The sequence below is a fragment of the Ochlerotatus camptorhynchus genome, unplaced genomic scaffold (assembly GCF_037179485.1).
Source record: "Ochlerotatus camptorhynchus isolate MF236.1 unplaced genomic scaffold, CSIRO-AGI_Acam_v1.1 ptg000431l, whole genome shotgun sequence".
In the NCBI taxonomy this organism is placed as follows: domain Eukaryota; kingdom Metazoa; phylum Arthropoda; class Insecta; order Diptera; family Culicidae; genus Ochlerotatus; species Ochlerotatus camptorhynchus.
In genome coordinates, this window is record NW_027040917.1 from 461,660 (window position 1) to 479,535 (window position 17,876).

The window sequence follows — 17,876 nt, forward strand, 5'->3', positions numbered from 1 at the left end:
AGTGCCGTTAATTTCCAACATGAGGGAACTACCGAAAAACAAAAGTGAGGTGTGCTCCGGGGATGCTTTTGGCCATTACAGATGACAATGGCGAGAACAGTGATATCGACGAAGAGGAAACTGCAAGCGCTCTTTGAGATTCGTACAATTTGAATCGGAACGTAATAAACATTAAACATGAATGATGTTGGTATTGTTTATTGACAAAATCGAATAATGTTCAAAGTACATAAGCGATTCAGTCAAGGGTCGTTTGGAGTGGTCTGGTTTTGATCCCGAGTCATTTTGTTGATCAAATGACTGCTTCCGTTATGAAAGAGGCAGTAAATGCATCTGTTGATACTCCTCCCCCAAAACTTTCACTGCTAAAAAAAATTGCTATCCCTACTTACGATATATTGAAACACCGGCAATACTGTATGGCAGAAAACAAGAGCCTCGTGGTATAGACTACGTTAAAGCACTGTATAAGTGTCACGAAAATGCGTCAGTTAAAGATTGGCATTTTTTTGTGTAAGGAAAAGCCATATATTGGTGCATCGCCGGACCTAATGATCAATTGTACATGTTGCAGAAAAACTTGTGTAGAGATCAAGTGTCCTTACCAGCTAAAGACCACCTCTGACCTGGACAATCAACTTGCTGTTGCAAGTCTTGCATATAGGAAATTAAGTTTCATTGAGATGCATGCAGGAGTTTTGAAATTAGTTCAGACACATAGCTACTATTATCAGATTCAGACACAGATGTTTATCTGAAACTTAGACCAAGGTTTGTTTGTAATTTGGAGCAAAAATACAATATTAAATGCTCCGAGACTAGAGCTGAATTAGCCTATGGCTAAAAATCTCTTAAATAAAGATTTAAAAAAAAAAATGCTCCGAGACTGAAAAGTTCGTTGCTCAACGAAAAAAACGTTTGATTAAGCTATATTTCACGTTTGTAATGACTGAAATTTATGTCAAAATTGACGCTCGTATATGTTACTCCCAGAGCACCTAAATTAACATGGATTTTTCTAAGTGTGTAGTCCTATGTAAACTATTTTTTCTCAAAAAAACCAAGATAAAATATTTTAAATCCTGAACAGATTTGATAGTTGGGATCAATACTAACTTCATAAAAAGAAAAAAAAATGAGGTACACAAAAGTTGCAAAAAAAGTGCCATCAGACATAGCGCGTGGCACTAGTACTCCAGTTTTTGGACCTTGGCCCTTACTAAAATTTTAAATAAATGTTCAGGTTTTATTCGTGTAAATTTATGCCAAAAGCTATGTTCTAACCTTGCATGGATAAACATTTAGTAAAGAATGAAAAATTATGAAAATTAATATAGGGTCGAATAAGAAACCTCTTGGGACAAAAACTGGCTCGCTTACCCTATATCTTGAGATCCTGGCCACATAAAAGGTTTCTGTCTTCCGTTGTTCAATGGGTTCGGGACCTTCAGTTGGTGAACAGAAGTTCAGAGTTTTTTCACTACACATCGCTAGTAAACAAGAGAATTTTCTGATTATACTATACCTTGGGATCTTAACCATATAGCAGGTTACAATCATGAGCAAATTTTCTTAGTAGTTCAAGAACTTTTCGCTAGTGGACAGAAGTTCAGAATGTTCTCATTACGAAGTGCTAGTGTGCAAGTTAATTTCCTGAATAAGCTATATCTTGGAATTTTCGGCAAATAGAAGGTTTTTGATCAACTTAACAAATTTTCCGAACACAGAAAGCTTCTATATGGCCAGGATCCAAAGATGTAGCATATTCAGGAAATCCAGATGCACACTTGCGCCACGTAGTGAGAAAAAACTGAACTTCTGTCCACGAAACAAAAGTCCTTGGCCTACTGAACAACTGTGTCGAAGAGTGTAAGATTCTATATGGCCTGGATCCTTAAATATAGCATATTTAGGAAACTCACTTGCACACTAGTGCCACGTAGTCAGAAAATTCTGAACTTCTGTCCATCATTCTGAAGTCCTTGAACAACCGAAAAAAAATTCCGAAGCCTGTTACCTTCTATATGGCCTGGATCTCAAGATATAGCATATTCATGAAATTAACTTGCACACAAGCGCCAAGTCGTGAGATACTTATGAATTTTTGTCCACCAATCAATAGTCCTTGACCAAGTGAACTACTGTGCGATAAAAGAGAGACGTTAGTGAACTGGTCATATAACAGATTTTATTGAGCAATCTTGCAATGCCCACAAAAATCGTTCAAATGATTACTCTGCAGTGTGGGTCCAATTTTAAGCAACACGTTTCCAATATCTTTAATATGCTTGTGCTCTGCCCTTAAAAGCTTTAAGTCCTATAACATATGTTTCTTAATCTTTCCGGATAGTTATGAAGCCGTTATCAGATAATCAGCTACCTATGCAATTATCAACCTTTCAGGAAAGCGGGGCTCTTACTTTATTTATCTCCTTGGTATGATGCCCTTATAGGAACGTTTGTCTGCTACTTAGTGTTTTTTTAAAGCCTCCACAGTTATTAATGGAGAGTTTCCATGCCAACCAATGCATACATTTCTGGCTTGGTAATACTGACACGGCTATCTGAGGTCCCAAGGGACCATGTTTGTATATGTTAAATTACGCAGTTTGAAAAAGTAGTGTAATTTTTTTTTCACTATGATGCATATAAATATCAATCCAGATTACATTATAGATCGTGAAAAAAATGTAAAATGAAATATATATGAAATATTCCAAATATTAAATGCAACCGTTCATCTTTGCAAGCAACATTTTTTGCAAGTTGCTAGTTTGCGTGAAAAACAAGTTTACATGCATGGCTTGCATGCATGGATGTTTATTCATAATGTTTTGCTGTGTAACAAAACTTTCCTTAATTACCGTGCTAGTCGATATCGAGGCAAAGAACCATGATAGCTGTTCTACGGCTCAGTATGTCCATTGACGATCAGTGTTTTCAAAATACAATAAGGACAATTCCACACAAAATCAAAGTAACAGAAGGTCAAATGATCATGGTGGGTAAAATAAATGCATTGTTTAAGCATTTTATTAAATTTCACTTTAATTCCCTAAAAAGATACTTTTCAAAAGTGTGTTCCAAAATGACGCCTGTTTACAAGGCAAGGCTCTGCTAGCTGGCACATGTAACGTGGTTTATTTTCGGTCGTTTTTGATCGCGCTTCTCTCCTAAGCCTATTACGATACGGTTGATATCATCCAGTTTAATGCGAGCGGAAATCGTGCTTTTGGCAAAAAGATCCCGATGAAGAAATTGGTACAGTATAAATGGTTTGCTGCTGATGGGGTAGAGCATCATTCGTTTGTGATCGTTCACCGGATTTGGTAGTGCAGAAGATTGGTACAACCGAGACTAATATGAAGGTACGTGTGATCAGAAGAAGTGATTGTGATTGTTCAGTGTATTAATTATTTGCTTTCCTTTCTGTTATTCCCATAGAAATTTGTTGTTTTATCAATGGCTTTGGCCATTGTCTTGGGAGCAGCGATCGAAAACCCGACCAAGGAAGTGGATACCGACAAAGAAGTAGAAGCCAACGATGAAACTAAAGTGCAAGCGAAACGTGGTCTCAGTGATTATGGTCATGGATTTTCTCATCATCCTGAAATGTTAAGTGGATTCCAGCCGTCTTATAGATACGGAGCTCCGGCAAGATTTGAATATTTGAATCACTATAATAATCAGGCTCACCAACACATTGCCTATGACTGGAGAGACGATAAGCATACCATCATCACCAAGAAGGTACTAGTTCCTTACAAGGTTGAAGTTGAGAAGCACACCATCACCGAAAAGAAGGTTCCTGTCCATGTGGACCGCCCAGTGCCATACCGTGTTGAAGTTGAGCGCAAGGTTCCAGTCTACATTGAGAAGAAGGTTCCAGTGCATGTGGATCGTCCAGTTCCATACCCAGTCAAGGTTCCGTATCCAGTTGAGGTCGAGAAGAAAGTCCCAATCTACGTAGAAAAGAAGGTTCATGTTGATCGTCCAGTGCCATATCCCGTCGAAGTGGAAAAGAAAGTTTCAGTCTTCGTTGAAAAGAAGGTTCCAGTCCATGTCAATCGCTACGTCCCATACCCCGTGGAAGTCAAGGTTCCAGTAGTCCACAAAGTCCATGTGGAAGTGCCGAAACCATACGCGGTCCATGTCTCGAAACCATTTCCGGTGTACATCGAGAAGCAGGTCGTCAAACACGTTGATCGTCCAGTGCGCGTAGAAGTTGAGAAGGAGGTTCCAGTCACGCATGTCCACAAAGTTGAAGTTTCAAAACCATACGCTGTTATTATTGAGAAACCAGTGCTGCTTGAAAAGCACCATCATCATCATCATGATTACCAAAAGAATCAAGACAGTCACGAACATGTTCAGCAAAATTCAGCTGCACTGAAGTTGACTGGATATACTTCTGAACCTGCTCATAATGATCACCACAATGAGCATAACCTCCACCAAGGTGAAGAACAGCATTACCAGATACAGCATTCGTCTCTTCCGGTTTCTGAACAATTGGTTCAGCACAAGGATGAACACGACGATAACGAAGAACAGCATCAAGATGCCCATCATCATCATCATCATCATCACCATTACGAGGATCAGCGCCATCACGATGATGACCATGATGATCACAACGTCCAGGCCTTCCGTCAACACCAACAGCATCACAATCAGCAACACCAATACCAACCTCACCAGCATGAAGAACAACAACACCACAATCAGGAACAACAATACCAGCACGAAGAACAACACCACCACATTTCCACCTATCACAAACGTGAATCCAAGCAGTAGAAACTTCTTTGGATACGAATCCTTCAATCTCTAGTCTAGTTTAGCGCAAATGGAACTACATTGTTTGATGCTTGGAATGATCCTGTTGAATATTGTTAAATAAAATTGTTTTTGAAAATCAGTTTACATAGTTTTTTTTTCCTTCGAGCAGAATTGAAATCGAACACACGCTCTTCATTTTCAGGACGAGGTCTGGATACCCCTTAGATAGGGGAGGGGGGGGGGGTCATTGTTAAAACCGTCGTGCAAAAGACATTGCTTAATTATGTCTACTACACAGCAAAAATTTCTGAACTTTACTTGTGTCGCGTCGGAAGTCAATTTATCAGCGATATACAAATCAAAAGCCACATGTGAAAAGGGCATACAAGCTTTCTGTAAACAAACTTTCTTATGCCCTTTTCTCGCTACTTATATGATACTCACGCAAACCAGTAGGAGAAATTTTCCCCTTGTCGATGATGTCGTTGGTTTGACGGAAAAGGGCCTACAAAGGTTTGTTTACAAAAAGCTTGTATGCCCTTTTCACATGTGGCTCTAGGTTTGTATATCGCTGATAAATTGACTTCCGACGCGACTGGAATCATTGCTACAAGAGAGTAATGCTACAACGTCTGTTGTCTGGAAGAAACGAGTAGGAACTAAAACTTTATTTTTACTGTCAGTTACATAGGGTCGTGTGCTGTAAGCTACACTGTATCAAATCTAGTAATTCAAATCATCAACTTCATTCGTTGCTGGCATGGTTGTGCCAACACTCCTCCTCAACGCATAGAAGTTTACATGACACCGAATGACTCACGGTGCCGCTCCAGCTTGATCCTGTCCAGTGGCTTGGTCATGATGTCCACAACCATTTGATCCGTTGGTAGATAACGGAGATCAATGACTCCCCGTTGGCGTAGATCCTTCGTGAACTCGTGTTTTGTATCGATGTGTTTGGACCGGCTCTCCATGCGGTCCGACTCTACCATTTTTATACAGGACTGATTGTCCTCCCACACGAGTATGGGGTCCGAGCTGTCCTCTGCAAGATCCTTGAGAAGCTTCTTCATCCATAGTAATTCCTAGCAGCCTTCGGATAGGGCCACAAACTCAGTGGACGACAGGGCAACGCAATTTTGCTTCCGCGTGGCCCAGCTCACTACGCCACCGCCGAACTTGATGACCTGACCGGAATTCGACTTCCGATCGCCTTCATTTCCGGCCCAATCTGCATCGACGAAGCACGCGAGACCTTCGGCTCCGCCACCCAGGTGCAGACGGAAGTTCTTGGTCCCCTTGAGGTACCTCAGCGTACGTTTAGCTTCTGTCTAGTCACGATCTGTCGGATTTGACACCTTCCTGCACAGTAGCGAAGTCCCGATGCTGATTTCCGGCCTGGTATGGACCGCGACATATAACAAACTGCCCACCAGCGAACGATAGGACGTGTTCGTTAGCAGGGCTGTCTCCTCCGTTTGTTTTATATAGCCTGGGTCAAGCGGTATCTTCGACGGCTTAGCGTTCCCATGTCCGAACCTTCCGAGCAGCTTCTCGATGTAGTTTCCTTGGTTCATGGTGTAGTGCCCGTCGACCTTTTCGATGTGGATTCCGAGAAATTGACGCAGATCTCCCAGAGAATACAGCTTGAAATGTTTCTCCAGGGTGGTCCGAATTTGCTCGAACTCCTTTTCCGAGTGGCCGAAGACGACCATATCGTCCACGTAAATCACGATGAAGCACCTTTTCCCGTCCTTGTTCTTTTTCACGTAAAGGCACGAGTCCGCCTTGCCAGGCTCGAAACCCATCTGCTTGAAGATGCCGTCGATTTTCGAATTCCAAACTCTCGCCGACTGTTTCAAGCCGTAGAGGCAACGCTTCAAGTGGCACACCAAATTGCCGTCCGATTGGAATCCTGGGGGCTGCTTCATAAAGATATCTTCTTCGAGGTCGGCATAAAGGCAGTTGCACCAGTTCCCAGGTCTGATTCTCGGCGATCTCCTCCTCCATCGCTGCCTGGCAGACAGCCTTTTCGGGGCGTTGGACCGCTTCCTCGTACGTTCGTGGTTTATTCACAAAATGCTTCGTCACGCTGGTCATCTCGTCGCACCGTTCCGGCGGGATACCTTTATTGGCCCGTTCGGATCTTTTGGGTTCGCGTTCGTGGTCATCCTGATCGTTGGCTTCTTCAATACCGCGCACAGGATCGACGTCACTGAAACCATCAAAATCTGCTTCGGACTCCGCAGTACCAAACTCGTCATCTTCATCTTCTTCCGCTACGGATTCGGCAACGGGCTCGATTTTCTTCAGTACCGAGTCAAACACTATTATCTCCTCCTGGCTGCAGACAGGGGCTGGCTTCACGATTGGCTTCTTCTTCTTCTTATGACCAACCTCGGCAGGCACTTCCGTAGCACTTTCGATGAACCTGACGTCACGGCTCACTATCACTTTCCGCGTAGATTTGTCCAGGAACCTGTAGGCTTTGTGCTCTAGTGAGGACCTTACGAAGACGAGCTCCTTCGCAGTGGTCGTGAGTTTCTTCCATTTTTCGTTCGGAACGTGAACCCACGCACTGCACCCGAATACTTTCAGGTTCTCCACGTCCGGTTTGGTTCCGTGCCAAAGTTCAAACGGTGATGACTTGACGGCCTTCGTCGGGAGTATGTTCTGGAGATACGCAGAAGTGTTCAATGCCTCCACCCAATAGCACTGTGGCAGATTGGATTCAAACAAAATGCATCGAACCATCTCCACGAGGTAGCGGTTCTTACGTTCCGCTACTCCGTTTTGCTGCGGGCTGTAGCCTGCCGTAAACTGCGGCTGTATTCCCTCCTTTCTGTAGAAATCACGTAGCGTTTCTCCGGTATATTCTCCGCCTTGATCCGAGCGAATAATTTTCAGCTTCCAGCCGAAGCGGTCCTGCACTAGCGCCACGTACTCCCGGATTTTGGCTGCCACCTCTGACTTGTGTTTCAGAAGGTACAGCACGCAGTAGCGGGAGTGATCGTTGATCACAGTCATGAAGTAACGGTACCTGCTGACGGATGGCACTTCGACCGGGCCGCACACGTCGGTGTGCACCAGGTCCATCGTCGCTTTCGTGCTTGATGATGACTCCTTCGGGAACGGAGCGCGGGAGCTCTTCCCTTTCAGGCAACAATCACATGGCTCTTCGATGCCGCACTCAAACACTTTCAAACCGCTTACCAAGTCTTCCTTCTTCATCTGGATAATCGTGGTCGGGTCCCTGTGCCCGAACTGTCTGTTGCTCGCCGACAACACGACCTTCTTCGGTTGATTCAGCTGGTACAGCCCACGCTTCAACGTTGCCGCGGTCACCGTCGTCCCGTCACGCAAGATTCGACACCCACGGGCATCAAAAATCACTTCGGCGTTCTTCTCCACTATTGCCGGCACCGACAACAAGTTCATGGCAAGACCGGGTGTGTAAAGCGTGACACTTATGTTCATTTTTCTTGGTAGTCCATTTTCATCACAACAGTCAATCGTGCTACACCCCTGGCCTTCCACTTTCGCGAATTTTCCGTCGGCAAGCGTCACAGATTTAATGTCACAACTTTTCAATTCAATTCAATGAAAAAACTCCGATCGGCAACTGTGTGGCTCGTCGCACCCGAGTCCACTACCCACGGCTTTGAACCGTTAGTACTTTCACGAGTGCCGGCGACGAACGCGAACGAAACACAATCTTCCTTTTTCTTCTGTTGTTTTCCTTTCTGCTTCGGGTCACCGTCCGAATCACGACCGCGCTGCGGGCACTCAAACTGCTTATGGCCCTCCTTTTTGCACCAGTGGCAAATTAGAGGTTCCTTCTAGTTGTTCCGACCGTGCACAGTTCCGACTTTCAGCACCAAATCTCCGGATGATCCTTGATGCTTTACGGCCTCGTCCAGCAGCTTCCGTTTGACAAGTTCGAGGGTGAGGTCGGTGTCAGACCGGCTCCAAAGGGTGGTCGTCAGCGTGTCGTAGGAACTCGGCAGACTTCTCAAGACCATCGCGACCTAAAAATTTGTCTCCAATTCCTGTCCCGCATTCTTCAGCCTCTCGAACAAATCCTCTATGGCAAAGAGGTGCTCCGCCATATTTTCACCATCCGCGAAACGTTTATCGCAGATCTGCTTCAGAAGCGAAACTTTTGAGGTTAGGGTTGCTGTTTCGTGGTGCTTCTTTATCTCGTTCCATGCTGCCGTATTGGTTATCCGAGATCAGGAGGCCGATGGTGGACCGAGCCTTGGAGTCCAACGCGTTCCAGGCGTCGTCGGTTTCCACTTGCTTCTTGACGCCGGGGTCGACGCACAGCCACAAATCCTCTCGAGTGAGGAGCAATTCCACGCTAAATTTCCAGGTGGGATAATTGAAATCGTTCAATTGTTGAATGTTGAACCGATTGCCATCCATTTCCACGCGAAAACTTTCGAAACTTTGCGAAAAACCGAACAATTTTCGCGAAAGAAAAAAATGGCAAAACAAATTTTCTTTTGTTCTTACACTCTCTATCACGCACAGACCCATAACCTGTCGGAGGATTATGTGCAGCGAGAGAGTAATGCTACAACGTCTGTTGTCTGGAAGATACGAGTAGTAACTAAAACTTTATTTAAGCTACTTTGTATCAAGTATAGTAAATCAAATCATTAACTTTATTCGTTGCTGGCATGGTTGTGCCAACACGGAAAACCTCAGTGAGACTTCCGAACTTTAATTTAGTGCTGGTAACACAATACATGAATTCTCAAAAGTGTGTTTAGCTGGGAGATGCCTTCAATTGCATTTAGAAAAAAAATGGGGGAGACTTGATCTCGCATAGTCCATTCTATATGCACGAGTATTGATGGTCCGAAAGAGAAGATAACAATAACAAACCAACATTTTTGGCTGGAGCAAAGGTGAAGATAACAAAGTTCGCACTTGAAAATGGGATTACGCAAGTGGTCAAAAGGTCAATAGGGTAACATGGTCCTAAGGTCCTCCGGAAGATCAGAAAAAGATCCTATAGCTCAGCTTTTTTTTAAATCACTTGTTGCGATGCTACATGAATGAACTTGAATCTATCGGAACGGTCCTATGGGAGATCCGGAACATCCGAAAAGTTGTCAATTCGTAAAAATTATCCTAGATTACAACGTTTTTTTTTAAATGACTTGTTGTTAATCCATATGAATGAATTTGGATTTGAGAGCAGTATCTGCACTCTGCTGGCCACGGGACGATTCTCCAGAATATCAGAAAAAAAGTGGTCTATTTGTTATAAAGATTCTAAAGCTCCTCTGTTATTTTAAAGCACTTAAAACTGCATGAATTAATTTTGATCTGGAACCTGCATGCGCAATTTGCTGACCATCTCCCGGAGGACAAGTTCGTGGCCAGCAGAGTGTGCATACTGGTTCCAGATTCAAATTCATTAACCGTCTCGTTGCCACCAGAAGGCACATCCTGGTCTCAAATCCTAATTGATTCATGCAGCATCACAGCAAGTTGTTTAAAAAACCATGGAGCTCCAGATACTTTTTTACGGATGTTCCGGGTCTCCCGGAGGACCTCTTTGCTGTCCCTGTGGTCAAAATTTTGGATTCAGAATCAAACCTATTCATATATCATCATTGCAAGGGATTTTTAACAATTTCCAATTGAAAAAACAAAAATGACACTTTACAAATAGTAACGATTGCTATCGTGTTGCCAAATTTGTTAACCCGCTGTTCACCGAGAGGCAGATTGTTATTTCCCGCACTTGAATAGCAAACCCCGGTGCGGTTGCTGCGTTATAGTGGAGGTTGCTAAAATAGCTTCAGCAACGCATTGGTGCGGGTGGCCTTAGTGATGTGAAATATTAATAAGTTTTGGGTTCAGCACACATCAAGCTATTATTCATTTTCCTGCTGACTAATAAAAAGTTAAAGATAGTGAAAATATAAAAACCATCCTCAAAAATATATGTCTAGATAGAGCTGGGATTAGGGCGAAATAGCTTTTGTAAACAATGACTTCTTTCGAAGATTTCTAGAAATTCATGACTCGCTAACGCAAATCAACATAACCATCGGGTAGCGGAAGACTTTCCCTACCCGACGGTTTTGTTGGTTTGCGTGAGCGTACCTTGAATTCCTAGTTATCATCGAAAGAAGTCAATGTTTACAAAAGCTATTACGCTCTAATTTCAGCTCTATCTAGATTTGTTGATCAAACTGATTGGAATGTCACTATAAAGGCCGGCGCAAAATGGATAAATTTTCAGGTTTTTTTTTTTGAAAGTTAGCCCATGTGCCCATTGTGCGCCGACCTTTAAAGTGGCAGTTTGATCAACAAATCTAGATAGAGCTGGAATTAGGGCGTAGCAGCTTTTGTAAACATTGACTTCTCTCGATGATTACTAGGAATTCAAGGTACGCTCACGCAAACCTTAAGTCTACCATCCATATGCCAATGAAAATGGTCATCTTGAATTTTCAAAACCCAACCATGTGCAAAATGTTCTCAATCGTCAAATTTTGAGTTTTTTTTAAAGCGAAATATCATGAAAATTTGAATTTGAGATCTGGTATTATCTCGAAAATATAAATTCTGTGAATGGGAGGTGAGATATACCTAGATCATTTTGAATTCGCTTTTAAAAATGTTCACAACTACTTGTACACTCTTAAAAATTATCGCCGACTTCGGTAATTTTTACCGAAATGTGAACAGCTAAAATTTAAAGTTAAAAAAAGTTAAATTTATGCAATTCAATTCAATTGCTTGTCAGCTACTTTGAAACTAAATCTCCCCTAACATGACAAGATTTGATCATTTAAATAAGGTTGAACATGTTTTGATATTATTTTCAAATTCAATTGCCTTTAAAATGAAGGTCAAAGTTTTACCGAACGTTCAGCTGTTCAGATTTCGGTAAAAATTATCGAAGTCGGCGATAATTTCTAAGTGTGAATATCATTTTAAACCATCCCTAGCATCTAATACGTGACTAGGGTGGTTCATTTATTTTTCATTAGGGTGGACCAAAGCTTATATTTATACAAAAATCAAAATTTACGCTACATTTATCTAAAAATAATTCATAAAATGAAATCCATAAGAGCAACACTGTTATTTTCTTTTCATCCAGGACTGTTATTCTTTTTGTAATATTTTCTTGAGTGGTTCATTTGATTCACATGCTGGATATAACAAGTAAATATTTTTGTTAAATTTACTAAATGCAGAGGTGTGGAATGTACATGTTTTGCAAAACATTACCACAACGGATCATCATAAATATTTGAAACAGTTCTCAAAATTTAGATTTCAAAAACATGTGAAATTGATAATCAGTTTTTTTATAAAGGATCGCTGGTTTTTTTAAGGTGATGCTTTCGAAAAATTCAAACACAGTTTTTTTTTTCGACACATCATTTCAGATTGCAAAAAGCTCGCGTGATTTTGTGTAAAATAGCAAAAGGAATGTATTGACGAGAGCTTTTTGCAATCTAAAAGGATAGGTACATGGAAAAAATCTGGGATTGAATTTTTGAAACATGCATCAAAGTAAATTGCACCTTGAGATGAAAACACTTCAACCTAAACCTGGACGAAGCTTTCCCATAATATTTTTTGTATAAATATTGTTTGCATCCTTTGTCACAGAACATTGTTTTGTTTTCCCGTGCAACTGTGAATGACCTCAGTTCACATGGTCTAGGAAAATTCATGTGTTTCTACTTGGTACACATATTCTGTTGAACAATTCCCCAAAACAAAACCATTCATCAATACCATTCAACTGTCCCCGAGTTGCCGCCATCCCAATGAACGGAACGGCAGCCAAGTCGGACTGCTCTCCCATGGCGGGACCGTCACGCCTGTTCGTTTTTCTGCTCATGTAAGAGCTGCTGTAAACCAAGGACAGATCCATGCAGTCACTGCACTTTGGGATATACATTTGTAAAAAAGCAATAAAACCAAGTGCAATGAATCAAAATTTTTATTGGACAGCCACCCGCGAAAAGATTTGAGACTGTTCGTTCCCACGGCGGCCCGTTCGTTCCCGGAGGATCGCCCACGTGTGTGTGGTAGCCTTCTACAATCAAACGAACGGCTGGTTCATTGTTGACTGCTCTCCTGAAACGTCATTGCATTTTCGGCATTCTTGTTGCACTTTTTTGTGTGTTCCATATGTAGGTCTTCTCCTAGTCCGGGGAACATTCCAGCAACGAGGGCACGCATTCTGACGGCAAGATTTGTGGGCAAGAATGTCCCGCTTTATCGAATCGTTACTGGAGACGGTTGCTCAGTTGGGAACTTTTTGCACACTTTTTTGTCAACAAAATGCAGATCGGAACATATCTCAAATTTATCGAACAAAAATTTCATCCGAATGTGGTTGAAAATCATTTAAAATTACCCCTAATTGCCACATCGCAACCATATTCGCGCCCGGCAAGGAATCAACACCATCAGCTGGGTCTCCATTCTTTCACCCATTTGCGAGGCAGAAATTCTCTATGCCGGACACAAAGCATTGCTATGGATAGCGCTATTTGCATTTTTTTGCCTCCCCCCAATTTTTTTTTTCACATCCTTTTCACTGTGGCGAACATTGCCGCGTTATGCAGGTTATTAGATTCTGGTTTCGCTCTTATAAATTATGAATTCATTGTTTGTTAGGGAATAGTATTTAGAGAATATTTCATCCTTATAGCCGTTTGCCCCTGCCACCTTCGTTGGGGGAACTGGCGGGAACCTCGAGGGCTGCCGAGATCCCCCAGAGCTTCGAGACCGTTCGCTGCTGGTTCTGGTGTGCTTTCGGCTGGCGACGGTGGCCGGAACAAAGGAACATAGAGTTGCGACTGCGCGGTATTTAGCAACTTTTGGCACGCTACGACGGATGACTCGCTCGACTCCCAGTCCCAAAGCTTGGAGATTATTTACATTCGCCGACATTTGGGACATTTTAAAATTACTGATTTACCGATAGCGGAAGAGCCACTGCACTGCGATGAATAGTGTTGGGAGAAATTTGTTAAACATGATGTTAATCAGAATGCCATCGTCTGGGTGGTAAATATTGAGATTGAAAATCTGGCGCGCACCAAAGTAACCATGCACATTGACCATTACATCAGAGCGTTAAATCAGGATTAACATACTTACACGCAATCATGATTGATGAGTTGGCAATATGGAAGGATGGAAATTCTTTTCTCCTTTTGGTCCTGGTCTCCCCGAGTTTAGTTAGTTGATGAACGAAACACGGCTATTGAAGCAAAACAAATGGCATGGATATCAAATGTAAGGGTGCATTTCTTACATCCTCTGCATTTGTCAAACAACGAATGTAATGGCAGTTCTTACAATGGACTAAAGCATACAGTCAACATTTTCCAGTATAAATATTTCCGTATAAAATCATCAAGATTTTCAAGTCTCAGAAAAAAACAAAATTTGATCGAAATTTTACGTCAATCACATTACAGTATCCGTTCATGCAGTGAAACATTACAAATTATGTAGATTGTTTTCTTTATTTATATAGGCATTCAGCCACCGCACAGTGGGCAAAAATTTACAAAACCGTTACTAAATTGAATATCTCGGCTGTCAAACGGTTTCAGTCAACATGTTATACATATTCTCAAAGGAAAAATTCTGCTGAATCGACTTTTTCTTACCGAGGTAGAGGGTCAGGATCAACCCAAGTTCCCGGAAAAGTAGGAAATGCCAGTATCTATCGACATGATTCTACGCTTTATTTAACGTATATTACTGGAAATTGATAGTACTACGTATATATGGTGTAAAGACACCATATACGCGCTCAGGAAAACTCTACTGGCCTAAAGGAGGATCCGGAACGACCGATAAAGTGGCCACATTATAAAAATTGTCCTAGAACCTTGCGATTTTTTTTTTATGTTGGTCAGAATCACGAGATCAAAGTAGCCATATTCTGGTTCTCCAGATAATCTGGATTGACCGATAAAGTGGCCACATTATAAAAATTGTCCTAGAATCTTTGCGGTTTATCCATATTGTTCAGAATCACGAGATCAAAGCGTATTTAACTTGGAATAAATATTTTTGAATATACTGGCCATATCCTTGTTCCCCGGATAACCTGGATTGACCGATAGAGTGGCCACATTGTAAAAATGCTCCTTGAACCTTGCGAAAAAATTTGCTCACGATGATGATTGTGATTTATCAACAACTGACTGTAAAACATTTTTACATTTTTTACATTAAATTTATTTTTATTCAGTTGTTTTGTTTTACCATAGTTTTACAATGTAAGTGATCAACATTTGTTATTCATTCTTTACTAAAATTACTGAAAGCCATTGGCTAATTTTTGCTAATTGGTATTTATTATTTTACAGTGTGAACATTTGTTCTATTTTAAATTTTAAGTTTTAAATTTTAAATTTTAAATTTCCTATCTAACTACTTTAAATCCTAACTAAACCAACTATTTACAAAATTATGGGTAAATATTTCTAATTTTTTTCGTACTCTGAATTTTGGAGTCCTAGTTTGGTGCCTACTGGCGAGCACAGTCATTCTCTGGTCAATTTGATCGAGATTCGCCAGCCGATGAACGTCGGCTATCCGTGTGCGCGGAGGCAGATTCAGAATCATCTCCAGGAACTTGTTCTGCAGGACTTGGTGCTTCTTTCGATGTGTTTTAGCACAACCCTTCCATACCGGAGACCCATACTCCAGCATAGGTGCAACAATCTGCCTGTAGACAGCCAGCTTGTTGACGGTGGATGCTTTCGAGCGACGGTTGATGATCGGATACAGACGTTTCAGCATGATGGTGCCTTTTTTGACTCGGTCTTCCACGAGCGACCGGAAGAGGAGCTTACTGTGGAGAATCAGGCCAAGGTAGCGTACCTCGGGTGACCACTCAGTTTCAGTGTTCAGAACCTTTATCTTTGATGACGGTTTGAGCCGGTCGGTGTTTCTATGTGGAAACACAATGGTTTGCGTTTTGGCCGCGTTCACACATATCTTCCAGTCGGTGAGATTATGGTGTAGGCATCCAATCCGTTTTGAAGCTTCGATACGAGAGTGCGCATTACTCGTCCCTTGTAGCTAATTGCCGAATCGTCAGCAAACAGCGACAGTGTTCCACCTTGCGGCAGTGTCGGTATGTCCGATGTGTACAGATTGTACAATATGGGCCCCAGGATGCTTCCTTGAGGGATACCAGCGGGTACATCATACGGTTCCGAGAGAGCACTGCCTACGCATACTTGAGACGTCCTGCCGTCGAGGTAGTCTGAGATGATCTTCACCAGGTAGCTGGGGAAACGAAATTGTAGAAGCTTGTGCACCAAGCCATCGTGCCACACGGTATCGAATGCCTTTTCGATGTCCAGTATCGCCATGACCGTTGTCTTCGAGACCGACTTCGCCTGATTGATGAGGTTTGAGACCCGCTTGAGTTGGTCCACCGTCGAGTGACCTCGTCGAAATCCAAATTGCTCGTCCAGTAGGATGTCGTTCACCGCGGTGTGCTCGAGGAGTCTGGCGTAAATGAGTTTTTCGAACAACTTGCTAAGCGAGGAAAGCAAACTGATCGGACGGTAGCTTGGCGGGTTGGTAGGATCCTTTCCCAGCTTCGGTATCGGTACCACCTTGAACCGTTTCCAGTTAGCTGGGAAGTGTTCAAGCTCCAGACAGCGATTGAAGACGTTCACCAGAAGATTATGTGCTTTCGGTCCCAAATTCTTCAGGACAATGTTTAAGAGTCCGTCGAAACCCGGTGCCTTCATGTTCTTCGTCGACTTGATGGTGTTCACCAGCTCATCAAGTGTGATTTTCCGGTCCGCCGGAAGCTCGCTAGGCGCAGTAGCTAGCTAGTAGACGCTCTCAAACACCGGACCCTCCATCGGGCTGACAATATCTCGACCCAGATTATGCGAAGCCATAAAATGTTGAGAAATGGAGTTCGCCTTTTCGACGGCTGTTATGTGAACCTCATTATCAACTCTAAGAGGCGGCATGGGCTTTGGTTTGTTTTTAAGCACTTTTGTTAAACGCCAGAAGGGCCTAGAGTAATTTGGTAAACTACTAAGGTCTTTTGCAAGCTGCCTGTTCCTAAGTTGTTCTACCCTAATGGCAATAATTTTGTTTAATTTGTTATATAAAACTTTCCTACTAACGTTTTGCGTTCTTTGGAACTGCCTCCTAACACAATTCCTAAGAGATATTATACGCTTGGTCTCATCATCAAGGTTTACCAAGTTTACCAACATGTCACCGGGGTTGTCGGGATGAACCGTTGTTCCGCTTCGCCTATGTCATCGGAGAGCGCTTGCAGCACGCCGTCGATTTCTTCCGTCGTTGTTAACGCAGGATTTTCGACCACTCGATCCATAAACCGCTGGAGTTGAAGGCAGTTCGCTCGATGATAGTTTCGCCTACGATGCTGCTGACGTTGGTTGATAGTTTGATTCATCTCGAAAACCACCGGTAGGTGGTCGGATGACAGATCGGTAATGACACGGGGCTCAGAGCAACCATCCGCCATGTTGGTGAGAACGATGTCGGGGGTGGATCCGACACCGGCTGTTGAGTAGAAGGTAGGCGAGTCCGGATGGAGGACCACGTAGTGTCCCACCTGCAGGTCCGTGGCCAGCCCTGCTCCATTGTTGTTACTTCTTGCATTGCCCCACAGCGAGTGGCGTGCGTTGAGATCACCGGCGAGGATAAACTTACCCTTCCGACGAGTCAACTTCTGGATGTCATTCTTGAGACGATCGATTGTTCCATCCGAGTCCTTACATTGGGCAGGACAGTAGATGGCAATGAGTGTGATGAGACCATCCGGTGATGCCAGCTCAACCCCAATGGCTTCCACGAACGATAGACGAAATTCAGGCAGCATCCTGTACTCCAGTCCTCTCCTGATGGCAATGGCAACGACACCACCCCTCTGTGCTCGAACTCGGTCCAGTCTAGCAATTGTGTGATTTGACAGGCTAAAGTTGACCTCCGGTTTGAGATATGCTCGGTTAGAAACGCGACATCGATGTTATGTTGGCGCAGGAAATCTTAATTTCCGGCTGTTTTCTCGCCACTGAATG

At 42.8% G+C, this 17,876-nt stretch overlaps 1 protein-coding gene across 1 annotated transcript; it reads left to right on the forward strand.

Moving 5' to 3' along the window:
* The first annotated feature begins 3,316 nt into the window (after positions 1 to 3,316).
* LOC135711308 (involucrin-like) lies at positions 3,317 to 4,800 on the forward strand. Its single transcript, XM_065234098.1, has 3 exons — positions 3,317 to 3,368; positions 3,445 to 4,582; positions 4,664 to 4,800. The coding sequence occupies exons 1-3, from the start codon at positions 3,363 to 3,365 to the stop codon at positions 4,798 to 4,800; spliced, it is 1,281 nt and encodes a 426-aa protein (XP_065090170.1). The 5' UTR covers positions 3,317 to 3,362.
* Positions 4,801 to 17,876: the final 13,076 nt, after the last annotated feature.